Genomic DNA, 14,240 nt, shown 5'->3' with positions numbered 1-14,240 from the left:
GACTGCGGCTTCCATCACTTGAAAGGAACTGCTAGAAACACTGTAGGAACCACAAATGCAGGAATAGAAAGGTTCCAGCTCCTGCAACAACAACAACAAAGAGGTATAAGAAGACCAGACTTTAGCCAAGGCCGGGGTCAGTTACTACCTTTAAGCTCCATCGAACCTGACAAAATGGGCAGCTTAAACTCAGTTAACACAGCATACTCACCAACTGTGGATAACTGGAGTCAGGCTAGAACACGCTGCACGCAAGGACAGTTAAATTCTGAAAGAAAAAGTTTTTTTAGAGAAACTCCTGGAAAACCTCAAGAATTGAATTATATCCGAAATGGACTCAAAGATCACATAGCTTCGGGACGAAATTCCGACACTCTAAGTGATCAGATGGCCATCCCCCAACATGTTTGGTACCGCATAATGAGGCTCATTGTTGCACGTTAGCAAATAGCTCCCGATGATATCACTGATTGGGTGACAAAATCACGGAGTAAGACGTAAGTGCCGAGATCACGTATCTGCAAGATCTTAAAAAGGTCACTTAAAGCACTTGAATTATCAAACCAAATGTGTTTAGAAACTTTGAAGTTCCTAGCTCAAAGCTTTCTCGCTTCATGGCGACAATAGTGAAAAAGAGGGAGTGGCATGCCACACCCTCTGTAATCAATGAAATTTTGCAAAACTTTTAGAAATTCCATGTTTGACCCATATGTATATTCTTCTGAAATTCTGACACGAATTACGTGAGTTATTAAAGGGATGTATGTGGCCTGGATAGTTACTTTTGGGCGACCCTGTATAGTGTATATTATTGTATGTATATTCTTATATTGTATACATATAATAATCAAGTCATAAAACGATGATCTCTAATTCTCATCAGGATATTTTAAAAACTTAACGTTGACAGCTGATTAATACATACTTACATAATATCAAAAATAATTTCCACACAGAAATATAATTCACGGCTCCTGTTGTTGATAAGCATCAAGGAATCAGTAGACAACCAACCTAAAACAGTCTCATAAAAAGGTCAAAAGCATCTGATTATCGCTCACTAGTCAATAAATAACTGCTTCTAATCATGTTATAGTGCAACATGCTTTTCAAATAGTGTTCGAAGAGTTTTTTTTGTCAGTATATGAAGTTCTTGACCATTTTTATCATTCTTCATGTAACTTGTGTCTTCATGTAACTTGTGAAACAAATAAATCACTGGAAACGACATAGGAATTGTTTCAAAAAAGTATTCGCCTAGTGTCTCATTGTCTCCGGATGGTATAAATACAATTAGAGAAGGATACATCTTCACTGCTTCATGGTAATGTTGTTGCAGATTACGGATGAACCTCATCATGGAGTTGTAAATAGTCGATATAACATTATCCGGGGGAATATTCCTCTTAATGGACATCCTGTGCAATTTATAGTACTCAAAGGCTTCAGGTATTTGGGAGAAAAACTGAAATTCAGGTCTGGTCAACTCTTTCCATGTTTGTTCCATCGATTTTATCAAGGGGCTCCGCTGAAAGTCATGTTTAAAATTGTTGAAAAATTGTTGACAACAGAGCATTCTATCACCATAATTCCAGAAGAAAGGATGCGTCAATAATGCTGAAGCTTGGGGACGCATGACTTTTTTACCACTCACACATGCATCAACTAGCATGTCAGCTAGAATTGCATCCCCGAGATATTCAAAATCTTGGGCAAGGTTCCCGTACCCACTTGCTTCTGAATCATCATCGTCATAGTCTGAACTATCATCGTTGAAGGTTGTTAGGTTCAAACTTATGTATGAAAACCGCTTTCCTGTCAAAATTGAACTGTCCCTAAGCACATCTGATCCAAATGGATGTTTAAACTGCTTACTGCGATTCTCAGAAAGCACATAATGGACAATACAGCCATATGCAAACACATCAACAGCTGAAGTCGGTTTCGTTGCACCATTGAGAACCTCTTTGGCCATCCAACCTTGAGTCCCAACAGTAACTTGTGACACGGACAATTTTGACTGTCCTTTTTTCAATTTTCTTGTTAATTCAAAATCACAAAGCACAGCTTTAAACCCGTATATGTTGTTATCATCATCTTGCACTAGTATATTCTGAGGTTTGAGGTCTCTATGAATAAAGCGCTGTCCGTGAACATAGTCCAATCCATTGGCTATACCAAGCAAGATGGTCTTCTTGAACCACCAGTCGTCACAAGGTACATGATTGTTAAGAATGAATGGCTTGTTAAAGACATCAAGTTTGTGATCAAACAGGTTTACAAGAGAACCTCGGCAGAGTTCAAGGGCTATGAACAAGAGATTAAATTTTTCCTCCTTATCAGCATATATGTACCGCACCACATTAGGATGTATCAGCTGCTGAAGATTCTCCACCTCGCGATATCTTTGTATATCGTAATGACCTTCTTTAATAGCAACCAACAGATGCTCATTTGTAACTTGTTGCCGATAGGTTCCAAGGTAAACTCGAGTTCCACAACTTCCACTCCCTAAACGTTGGTCTTTATCAAAACGCAAGCATCCTCCCTCGACAACATCTATAAATTTCACTCTAGCAGCTCTTTCCCCACCCCCAAGACAATTAGTGACTTGCTTCCGAAGGCTTAGGGCATTTCCAATGGTCATTGTGGAGAGACTGGAGAAAGCTGGATAAAGAGGCAGGATGAGACATTAATGTACCATGATCTATAGATAGAAATCGTGTTTATATTGTTATAATATATTATATTATTATGATATATATTGTAATTATACGTCATAATATAATAGTTGTCAATAATGAGTCAATCTCAAGAATTTATTTTATTTTATCCAGGTCCGAACCTATTTTTAATATAACTGTATTGATATAATTACTTGTCGAACCTTTGTTTAAGGGTGACAGGAAATATGTATTGCATCAATGCTATTTGGGGGTTCAATTGAAACTTGCGGAGTCATTTTCAGTTAAACAAAAATTTAAACTGAGCAAAATAAAATCGTTCAATTTACAGTCGTCAACAAATAAATATCTTTTGATGATCAAATTAAAGATTTTGGATGATGAAATATATAATAAATTAATAATTTCAATCGACTCACATTATATAGATTTAATAAATTTATTTACAAATCAAATTCAACATATCCTTGATTATTAGCATGTCTTAAATGCATCAATAATTTAACCCCTAATTATAAGATCTTGCATTAATTGTATAGAGACTTATCTATTAAAGTAGATGCTGATTTTTAATAATATGACAAAGACAAGTGGTCACTGACGGCAGATATATGACAAATTTTCAACAAATAGTAATACTATCAATTTATTAAATTCATTGACAAACGGAATGAAGCATCAGTAAGCATTGAACAGATTATACTCTATGAAAAACAATATTTACTACCCCACTGGGCGCTGCGCTCCTATGCGGCAAAGATATCGTAAAATAAAATATATAACTAAGTAAATCTACCACATATCATTAGTCATTAGATCCATATTCTGTAATAGTTGAAAAAAATATTTGTGAGTCCAGCTATTACAAAATATACAAAGAAAATAATCAATATTATGATTCAAAAGTTACGAAAATAACAAATACAGTAACACAAAAATTTAGAATCTCATAAAAGTATGATGGCTGAAGTCTGAATTATATCAAATCATAGGAGCCCACAAAAAAAACGTAGTAGTTCTCTGTTCTGTATTTAACAAGAATTTTGCCACGCACAATCAATTTTCCCTACAATGTTGTTGTTTATTATTCTTATATAATATTTATAATTATTTTAAATAAAGTTAAAATGTAAATTTTGCCAAATAGTTATCCAGCGTCTTTAAAAAAATGAATACACCGATCAAAGATGTATGCCGCACATTTTAAAACTGTGGAGTGGTCCAGTTCAGCGTTACAAATCGAGTACTCAATGGTATATTGTCCTCAACCACCAAAACGTTGGTTGCTATGCGTGTAATTAAATATTGCATGACTGGCGTTGCGCAGCAAAGTAAATGCTTCCAAGTTCCACAGAAAGCTAATGGTGTGCATATTGCGAAGGAGCAGATATCTGTCGTCACCGGTGCAACGTTTCGCCACCTCATATATAGTAGGAAATGAATCGACAGACATTTGAATTGTAAATTTGTTTGAAAAACTGAGTGGAGACTCTCACTTTGTCCCAAAACATCAATTATATGATCGACCCACTCAAAAGAGCGAAAACAGATTATTATAATATCTTCAACGAATAAAACTAAAATACTTAATGTATATGTCTTTAATGTATCAATAACATTACTATACAAGTACACTATGGGGGATGACCCAACTTTGACCCGATCCCAGGAGTTGATTAAGGAGTTCAACTATGATCAACAGGAAGATGTGGAAGGCTGTGTTGCACGCTGGTCCGATAAGTTAGAAAAAGACCTGCATATGGACTACCGTGAAATTGACTACGAAAGTCGTGAAAAGATCAAGACTAAGGATAAACAGACTCTGTCTGGCTGGATTGTGGATGCAGTGGACCTTGTTCGTCGGCAGAATAGTCAGATGTATCTCTTGAAGGAGATCATCGAGTGCTTCAAGACGGAAGCACTAGCAGACAAAGAAAAGGTGATCAGACTGCAGGGCCAGCTGCTGATGCAGAAGGACGAACAACTACAGTTGCTTAAGACGTCTGTTGAGGAGACAGTCCAAACAACGGTGGAGTCAGGGATTCAGAACTATAGTGCAGCTGTTCAACAGAACAGTGCAAGTGGTACGGTCTGCAACAGTAAAATCCTGAAGAAGGTGATGAAGAGTGTGGCTGCAGAGGAGGACAGGAGCAAGAACCTGATCGTGTTTGGGCTGAAAGAAGAGGAGGAAGAACAGCTTCCAGCGCTAGTTACCGCAGTTTTGGAGGAGATCGGGGAGAAACCTCACTTCGAAGCGACTAGAGTCGGTTGGAAGAGGCCAGGTAGTACGGCTATCCGACCAGTCAAGATCACCGTCCCAAGCTCAACAGCGGTTCATCAGATTCTGATGAAAACAGGGAGACTGAGGGAGAAGCACAAAGATGTATGGATATGTCCAGACAGATCCAGCGAAGAACGAGCAACAAGGAAGCATCTGGTCACTGACCTGAAGAAGAAGAGGGCGGAACAGACTCATCTCGACCACTACATCCGGTACGGGAAGGTATGTAGCCGTGATAAGAAGTCATCATGAGTTACACTCTCGGACACTGATCAGTATATATGAAGGAGTGATGATTATTTTAAGAATTTTCAGACGTTATCTGTATTTAAGAGACAACTATATATTTTGAATATTTTATTATTTGATTGTTTCACACTTTTCATATCTCATAATTTTATTACTAGGTGGAGGTGATGTTATTGAGACTTTGGGCGGCCATAAAACTCCTGTTTTGAAAGTTGTCCTCTGTACTTGTTTCACTGACCCACGCTTTATAGCATTTATACATTTCGGCCCATTTTATATGTTTGTTCGACTTGCTGTACATTTGTATATTTGCTATTTTGTAAAAGTTTCAAATCAAAAATCAATCAATTATAAGATCTTACATTAATTGTATATTATAATAAACAGATTATTATAATAATATCTTCATTCTTCAATGAATAAAACAAAAATAGTTATGATATGTTAACAGCTATACTTAATATACGAATACCCTTCTTACTATAAGTACCTACTGTAAGAACTTAGTTCACAATATTAGTTTACAATGCACGATGATTACTCTTGAGATTCATTAGAGTGGAGAGTTGCTGCTGATATATCTTCCGTCTTACTTCAATATTTTTCTCCGGAGAATTACATTGGTATTGGAACAAGTAGATGTATATTACTGGAAATGCCAGGGGCACTCCTTCGAAAAAATATTTACCCAGAGACTCTGAGTTCCCATCTAAAGCAACTTCAAGTTCAGGCGACAGAGCAATTGCTTCTTCGTAATGCTGCTGAAGATTTCGAATCAGCCTCATCAAACAGTTGAAGAGAGAACTACTCAGTCTTGAAGAAGGTAACTTTCCTTTTGTTGCTTTTCTATGAGAGACATAATATTCCCATGCATCAGGTATTAATGAGGAATAGTTATAAGTGTTGAGGATTCTCCAATTCTTCTCCATCAACGACACTATGTCATGTCTTTGAAAGTCGTGTTTATACAAGTTAAACATCATTTCATTGCTCTGAATTCTCTTCTCATACGACCAGAAGAATGGATGGAGTAACAGCTCAGGAGCTGAAGGTCGGACAGTTTTATCCCCTGATATGCAAACACTGACGAGTAAGTCCGCTATAATCGCATCACCAAGATATTCATATCCTAGCCCACTTCTACCCTGCAGTAATTCACCGACGTAATAAGATTGACCAGTAGTACGAATTGAGCCATTTATATCAGCAATATGGGTACTAATGTATGAAGACCGCTTACTTTCCATGATGGCATTATCCCGATGAATGTCTGCTCCAAATGGATGGATTGCATGCTTGTCTCTGTTCTCCACCAGTACAAATTGAACTATACACCCGTAAGCAAACACATCTAAAGCTTTAGTTTGTGCTCCCCCGGCAAGCACTTCTTTGGCCATCCAACCCTGGGTACCAACAATCCCCTGAGACACAGACAATTTAGACTTCCCTGCCTCCATTTCTTTGGCGAGCTCGAAGTCACATATTACTGCTTTGTAACCAAAGATGTTGCTGTCATCTCCCTGAACAAGAATGTTTTGTGGTTTAAGGTCTCTATGGACATGACCCTGTTGATGGATGTAATCTAGACCGTTTGCAATTCCAAGAAGCAAATGTTTTTTAAACCACCAATCGTTAGCAGGAGCTCGATTTTTGAGTATAAAGGGACATTCAAAAACATCTTTGCGGAGTTCAAATATATTGATTAAAGATCCTCTGCATAACTCAAGAGCGATAAACATAAGATTGAATTCATCATTGTTGTCAGCGAATAAATATTTGATCACATTGGAATGATTAAGTTTCTGCAATGTGGCAACTTCTCGGTACGTTGCTTTATACTCTGCCTCAGTATCATATTGGATCCTTTTGATGGCTACCAGCTTTTCATCATTAGTTACACTCTGTCGGAACGTTCCTAAATAAACACGAGTTCCATTACTGCCGCTTCCTAGCAGAACGTTCTTATCTAGTTTAAGGAATTTCCTTTCCCCAACTTCTTTGAAAGCAACATTTTCTGCTTTATTTCCGATCCCCAGCCGTTTCGTTATTTGCTTTTCAAGGTTTGAACAATTTCGCAGCTTGACTTCATTTCGGTATTGATCAACAGTAATGTTTCTCGTAATAGTAGGCTGAGATTGAGAAGCTGATAGTTGTCTCACAGAAGCTTCATGATCTCTAGACGCCCTCTCACTGTCATCTGACCCTCCCAATTCCTCCACCTCATCCGACATTATAGTTATAAGCCATAACCTGTAAAATTTGTTTACATTGCTTTTAATCATGATACATTATAATATCATAGGTTTGAATTGCAGTTTCGGTGATTTTCAATATTTCGTTGTTTTTATTTTTATATGTATTTGGAGCCCATTATGGGCAGGAACCGAGAGTGCCCATTTTCCCACGGTTTGTCACATTTTGTCAATCTTGTCGTATACTGTCATATATACTGTCTGAATATAATGTCGTATATTGTCATATATTGTCAAATATTGTCATATATTGTCATATTATCATATTGTCGGATATTGCCAAATCTTGTCGTATATTGTCGTATATTGTCATATAATATCAAATATTGTCGTATATTGTCATATATTGGCACATATTGTCACATCTTGTCGTAAAATTATCATGACATTGGGCACTCTCGGTTCCTGCCCCATTATGATCATTTAGGGAGAAGTGTCTAGTATTCCTGCTATGCCTGTAAAGCAACACATTTGCCACTTATAATAAACGTTATTATGCACTACATAATATTATTATGCATCATGTACACAAAGAATGGGCAGTATTAGGGATATTTCATGCTGCTCCAAACTTCCAAAGACTACTGTAACATACAGTGGAATTATTCAATAACGTTTGAGGTTTGGATGGAAAATTATTATCCGACAATTAAGAACAAAATTTATTATACCAACCGACCGATATGTTTAGATCAATTAATATATTAAAGTTGTGCCTCTGTTACATTCTATCTTTTTTGGTCAATTACGTTATTTTTATTACTTTGGAATAATTTTTCAGAAATACACAAAAACACAACTTAGAAGAAAAACATTTTAAATCATTATACACGTAATTTTAAAATTCATAAAGAAGCAATTTAATACCTGATCAAAATTAAAACTGTTGATACAAAAACACACTGAGTGTCTAAAAAAGGCGGCCAAGTGATACGTGTTGATAACTCAAAACCTGTTTGATATGAGGTATGACCTCCGGAGTCCGTGAATAATTCAAACCTCTACATCATTAATTCAAACCTCTACATCATTAATTCAAACCTCTACAATATCATTAATTCTGGATGATTTTGGAAGCATCATGAAATTTTTAACAAAATGGAACATCATAGCATATGACTCATTAGGTTATAGGCGAATTATTAACAATAGTCACTTGGTCGCCTTTTTTACTTTTTTATAGACTCCCTGTATAAAAGACTCCCTGTATAAATGACATGTAAAAAATACTGATGGAACAGAACTAGACAAAACATTAACCTACAAATTAAAACAATAATCGATATATCATCAATTTAATTAGTCAATATGAACACGTCATACAGTCAGATTCCGTCAATTTGTAAACAGCTTCAAGTAATCTTTGAAATAAATATTTGAAATATATTAAATACTGTTATACCTATAAGATAAAACGCTGATAGTGCCGAATGAAGGTTCCTGAACATGTAGAGATGATTTGCTTCCAAGAAAACAAAAAGGCCTTAAAATTGGTCAAAATTATAAGCATTTATAATACGGGGGGGGGGGGGGGGGGGGGGGGGGTGTTTCAATATCTCATGGGCAAGAGGACGGGCAATGATAACACCACTAATGCAGGTATCGACAAGCATGTCAGCCAGTATGGAATCCCCCAGATATGCATAACCTATAGGTAAATAGTTGTGACGGCGTTCTTGCAGGTTTAAAGTCGAACTTATATATGAGGAGCGCTTTGATTTCCGTATATTCATGTCTCTATGCAGATCAGATCCAAAAGGATGCATATCTTGCTCATTCCTATTCTCAGACAACACATAATGCACAATACATCCATATGCAAACACATCAATAGATCGAGTCAATTTCTTTGCCCCAGCAAGTACCTCTCTGGCCATCCAACCATGAGTACCAACAGCAGCTTGTGACACAGACAATTTCGCCTTCCCATCTTTTATTTTTCTTGATAACTCAAAATCACAGATTACAGCTTTATAACCATACCGGCTGTCATTATCATCACGTACTAGTATATTCTGTGGTTTAAGGTCCCTATGTATATAGCCTTGACTGTGCACATAGTTTAGTCCATGAGCTATACCGAACAAGAGATCTTTCTTGAATTCCCAATGGTCACACGATATAATATTATCCCTTAGAGTGAATTGTCTTTTGAAGACATCACGTTTGTGAACGAACATATCAACTAAAGAACCTCTGCAAAGCTCAAGGGCAATGAACATGATGTCATAATCTTCACACTTATCAGCATACAAATAGTGTACCACATTTGGATGATTCAGTTGCTGCAGATTCTCCACCTCACGATATGTGTTTCTATATTCTACATCACTGTTGTATTGAACATGCTTTATGGCCACTAACTGCGGCTCATTTGTAACTGGCCGGCGAAATGTTCCCAGATAAACACGAGTTCCATTACTACCACTTCCTAAAAGTTTGCCTTTATCAAACGTAAGGCGTTTGTCCTCACCAACGTCTTTAAACTTCACATCGGTCGCATTCGGTCCAGTCCCAAGCCATTTAGCAATTTGCCTCTGCAGGTTGAGAGCATTTCCAGCAGCCATTGTGGACAGGGCACTGTTAAACAGCTAGAACATGACAGGCTAGGTGGAAACACTTTCTGACTTCTTATCCATAACCTGTGGACAGAAATCGTAAATAAACATTGTTGATTATAATTATGGGTCATTCGCATCATGGGACATAAAATTATCACAAAATCACTAATATATTCCAAGTCCAAGTTACTTTCAATTTGAATGTACTAATCAACTCTGATCTCGGCGAATATCTGTACTCGAAAATTCGAAAATTGAAGATTATTCGAAGAAAGGCTTGAGAGAAAAGACAATTGTTCAGTCATTAAATTAGAATTAGAATTATGAGAATTAAATCATCTGATCAACCAAGAAGTTTTTAAAACTTAAAATAACCACGATGAAATCTATAATTATTTAAATACAGTTATAATACAATAATCTTTCAATAAAATCAAACATCTTCGGGCAATGTAATAGATATTCAGATAAATAAATGAGAACTCTAACATAATGATTATAAAAGAATTAATCCCTGACTTCAGTATATAATAAAATATTTAACACCGTGTCTAAACAGGTATAATACTGGTCATTAACTTAAAACAATACAAATGCCCGATAATCACAAAAAGGAAACATGGCTATTCAACTTAAATGAAAATATTATGACAAAAAAAAGATTGAAGAAATAGCACTTAAAAAGTTCTAGATAACACTGATAACTTTTAACAATTTATCGGATACATTATCTGAAATAACTGAAGCAAAAATGTGTGAGCTGAGCAACTATAAAAAGAACATTACATTCAATACAAATATTTAAAGTCAAATTAAAAAACCCAGACAATCAAAAAACTGAGTGCTTTTCTTTATTTAGTAATAACATTATCATGATTATGTTAATCAGCATAATCACACAATTCAAAAAATATCTAAACTATAATAATAATACTCCGGAATTCAAAACTTTGAATGAATGAATAGTAATAATAATTTATTTGTTATCTGCTATTCTTAAATGCCCTTCTTAAAAATATATACTGCTAAAATTATGTCCGCACCCACGTTTACAATGCACGATGATTGCTTTTGAGAGTCATTAGAGTGGAGAGTTGCTGCTGATATATCTTCCGTCTTACTTCAATGGTTTTCTCCGGAGAATTACATTGGTATTGAAACAAGTAGATGTATATTACTGGAAATGCCAAGGGCACTCCTTCGAAAAAATATTTACCCAGAGACTCTGAGTTCCCATCTAAAGCAACTTCAAGTTCAGGTGACAGAGCAATTGCTTCTTCGTAATGCTGCTGAAGGTTTCGAATCAGCCTCATCAAACAGTTGAAGAGAGAACTACTCAGTCTTGAGGAAGGTACCTTTCCTTTAGTTGCTTTTCTATGAGAAACATAATATTCCCATGCATCAGGTATTAATGAGGAATAGGTATAAGTGTTGAGGATTCTCCAATTCTTCTCCATCAACGACACTATGTCGTGTCTTTGAAAGTCGTGTTTATACAAATTAAACATCATTTCATTGCTCTGGATTCTCTTCTCATACGACCAGAAGAATGGATGGAGCAACAGCTCAGGAGCCGAAGGTCGGACAGTTATATCCCCTGATATGCAAACACTGACGAGTAAGTCTGCTATAATTGCATCACCAAGATATTCATATCCTAGCCCACTTCTACCCTGCAGTAATTCACCGACATAATAAGATTGACCAGTAGTACGGATTGAGCCATTTATATCAGCAATATGTGTACTAATGTATGAAGACCGCTTACTTTCCATGATGGCATTATCCCGGTGGATGTCTGCTCCAAATGGATGGATTGCATGCTTATCTCTGTTCTCCACCAGAACAAATTGAACTATACACCCGTAAGCAAACACATCTAAGGCTTTAGTTTGTGCTCCCCCGGCAAGCACCTCCTTAGCCATCCAGCCCTGGGTACCAACGATCCCCTGAGACACAGACAATTTAGACTTCCCTGCCTCCATTTCTTTGGCGAGCTCGAAGTCACATATTACTGCTTTGTAACCAAAGATGTTGCTGTCATCTCCCTGAACAAGAATGTTTTGTGGTTTAAGGTCTCTATGAACATGACCCTGTTGATGGATGTAATCTAGACCGTTTGCAATTCCAAGAAGCAAATGTTTTTTAAACCACCAATCGTTAGCAGGAGCTCGATTTTTGAGTATAAAGGGACATTCAAAAACATCTTTGCGGAGTTCAAATATATTGATTAAAGATCCTCTGCATAACTCAAGAGCGATAAACATAAGATTGAATTCATCATTGTTGTCAGCGAATAAATATTTGATCACATTGGAATGATTAAGTTTTTGTAGAGTGGCAACTTCTCGGTACGTTGCTTTATACTCTGCCTCAGTATCATATTGGATCCTTTTGATTGCCACCAGCTTTTCATCATTAGTTACACTCTGTCGGAACGTTCCTAAATAAACACGAGTTCCGTTACTGCCACTCCCTAGCAGAACGTTCTTATCTAGTTTAAGGACTTTCCTTTCCCCAACTTCTTTAAAGGCAACATTACCTGCTCTATTTCCGATCCCCAGCCGTTTCGTTATTTGCTTCTCAAGGTTTGAACAATTTCGCAGCTTGACTTCATTTCGGTATTGATCAACAGTAATGTTTTTCGTAATAGTAGGCTGAGAAGCTGATAGTTGTCTCACAGAAGCTTCATGATCTCTAGACGTCCTCTCACTGTCATCTGACCCTCCCAATTCCTCCACCTCATCCGACATTATAGTTATAAGCCATAACCTGTAAAATTTGTTTACATTGCTTTTAATCATGATACATTATAATATCATAGGTTTGAATTGCAGTTTCGGTGATTTTCAATATTTCGTTGTTTTTATTTTTATATGTATTTGGAGCCCATTATGGGCAGGAACCGAGAGTGCCCATTTTCCCACGGTTTGTCACATTTTGTCAATCTTGTCGTATACTGTCATATTCTGTCTGAATATAATGTCGTATATTGTCATATATTGTCAAATATTGTCATATATTGTCATATTATATTGTCGGATATTGCCAAATCTTGTCGTATATTGTCGTATATTGTCATATAATATCAAATATTGTCGTATATTGTCATATATTGGCACATATTGTCACATCTTGTCGTAAAATTATCATGACATTGGGCACTCTCGGTTCCTGCCCCATTATGATCATTTAGGGAGAAGTGTCTAGTATTCCTGCTATGCCTGTAAAGCAACACATTTGCCACTTATAATAAACGTTATTATGCACTACATAATATTATTATGCATCATGTACACAAAGAATGGGCAGTATTAGGGATATTTCATGCTGCTCCAAACTTCCAAAGACTACTGTAACATACAGTGGAATTATTCAATAACGTTTGAGGTTTGGATGGAAAATTATTATCCGACAATTAAGAACAAAATTTATTATACCAACCGACCGATATGTTTAGATCAATTAATATATTAAAGTTGTGCCTCTGTTACATTCTATCTTTTTTGGTCAATTACGTTATTTTTATTACTTTGGAATAATTTTTCAGAAATACACAAAAACACAACTTAGAAGAAAAACATTTTAAATCATTATACACGTAATTTTAAAATTCATAAAGAAGCAATTTAATACCTGATCAAAATTAAAACTGTTGATACAAAAACACACTGAGTGTCTAAAAAAGGCGGCCAAGTGATACGTGTTGATAACTCAAAACCTGTTTGATATGAGGTATGACCTCCGGAGTCCGTGAATAATTCAAACCTCTACATCATTAATTCAAACCTCTACATCATTAATTCAAACCTCTACAATATCATTAATTCTGGATGATTTTGGAAGCATCATGAAATTTTTAACAAAATGGAACATCATAGCATATGACTCATTAGGTTATAGGCGAATTATTAACAATAGTCACTTGGTCGCCTTTTTTACTTTTTTATAGACTCCCTGTATAAAAGACTCCCTGTATAAATGACATGTAAAAAATACTGATGGAACAGAACTAGACAAAACATTAACCTACAAATTAAAACAATAATCGATATATCATCAATTTAATTAGTCAATATGAACACGTCATACAGTCAGATTCCGTCAATTTGTAAACAGCTTCAAGTAATCTTTGAAATAAATATTTGAAATATATTAAATACTGTTATACCTATAAGATAAAACGCTGATAGTGCCGAATGAAGGTTCCTGA

At 36.1% G+C, this 14,240-nt stretch overlaps 4 protein-coding genes across 4 annotated transcripts in view; all 4 read right to left on the bottom strand.

The window, feature by feature from the left end:
• LOC134822752 (uncharacterized) overlaps positions 1-14,240 on the bottom strand; it is a 210,675-nt gene that overhangs the window by 54,012 nt on the left and 142,423 nt on the right. The gene's annotated exons all lie outside the window — the stretch shown is intronic.
• LOC134822754 (serine/threonine-protein kinase/endoribonuclease IRE2-like) lies at positions 828-2,703 on the bottom strand. Its single transcript, XM_063833995.1, has one exon. It carries the CDS (start codon positions 2,645-2,647, stop codon positions 1,091-1,093), a length of 1,557 nt encoding a protein of 518 aa, XP_063690065.1. The 5' UTR covers positions 2,648-2,703; the 3' UTR covers positions 828-1,090.
• LOC134823144 (serine/threonine-protein kinase/endoribonuclease IRE2-like) lies at positions 5,736-7,445 on the bottom strand. Its single transcript, XM_063834491.1, has one exon. It carries the CDS (start codon positions 7,443-7,445, stop codon positions 5,736-5,738), a length of 1,710 nt encoding a protein of 569 aa, XP_063690561.1.
• On the bottom strand, positions 11,077-12,780 carry LOC134823143 (serine/threonine-protein kinase/endoribonuclease IRE2-like). Its single transcript, XM_063834490.1, has one exon. The coding sequence runs from the start codon at positions 12,778-12,780 to the stop codon at positions 11,077-11,079; it is 1,704 nt and encodes a 567-aa protein (XP_063690560.1).

Source organism: Bolinopsis microptera, chromosome 11 (genome assembly GCF_026151205.1).
Source record: "Bolinopsis microptera isolate Bmic1 chromosome 11, MBARI_Bmic_1.0, whole genome shotgun sequence".
NCBI classification, from domain to species: domain Eukaryota; kingdom Metazoa; phylum Ctenophora; class Tentaculata; order Lobata; family Bolinopsidae; genus Bolinopsis; species Bolinopsis microptera.
Note: the sequence above shows the minus strand (reverse complement) of the source record. Positions and strands in the feature narration are given on the sequence as shown.

Coding starts and splice junctions, on each gene's coding strand:
- LOC134822754 (XM_063833995.1), bottom strand. CDS start 2,647: ATGACCATTGGAAATGCCCTAAGCCTTCGGAAGCAAGTCACTAATTGT.
- LOC134823144 (XM_063834491.1), bottom strand. CDS start 7,445: ATGTCGGATGAGGTGGAGGAATTGGGAGGGTCAGATGACAGTGAGAGG.
- LOC134823143 (XM_063834490.1), bottom strand. CDS start 12,780: ATGTCGGATGAGGTGGAGGAATTGGGAGGGTCAGATGACAGTGAGAGG.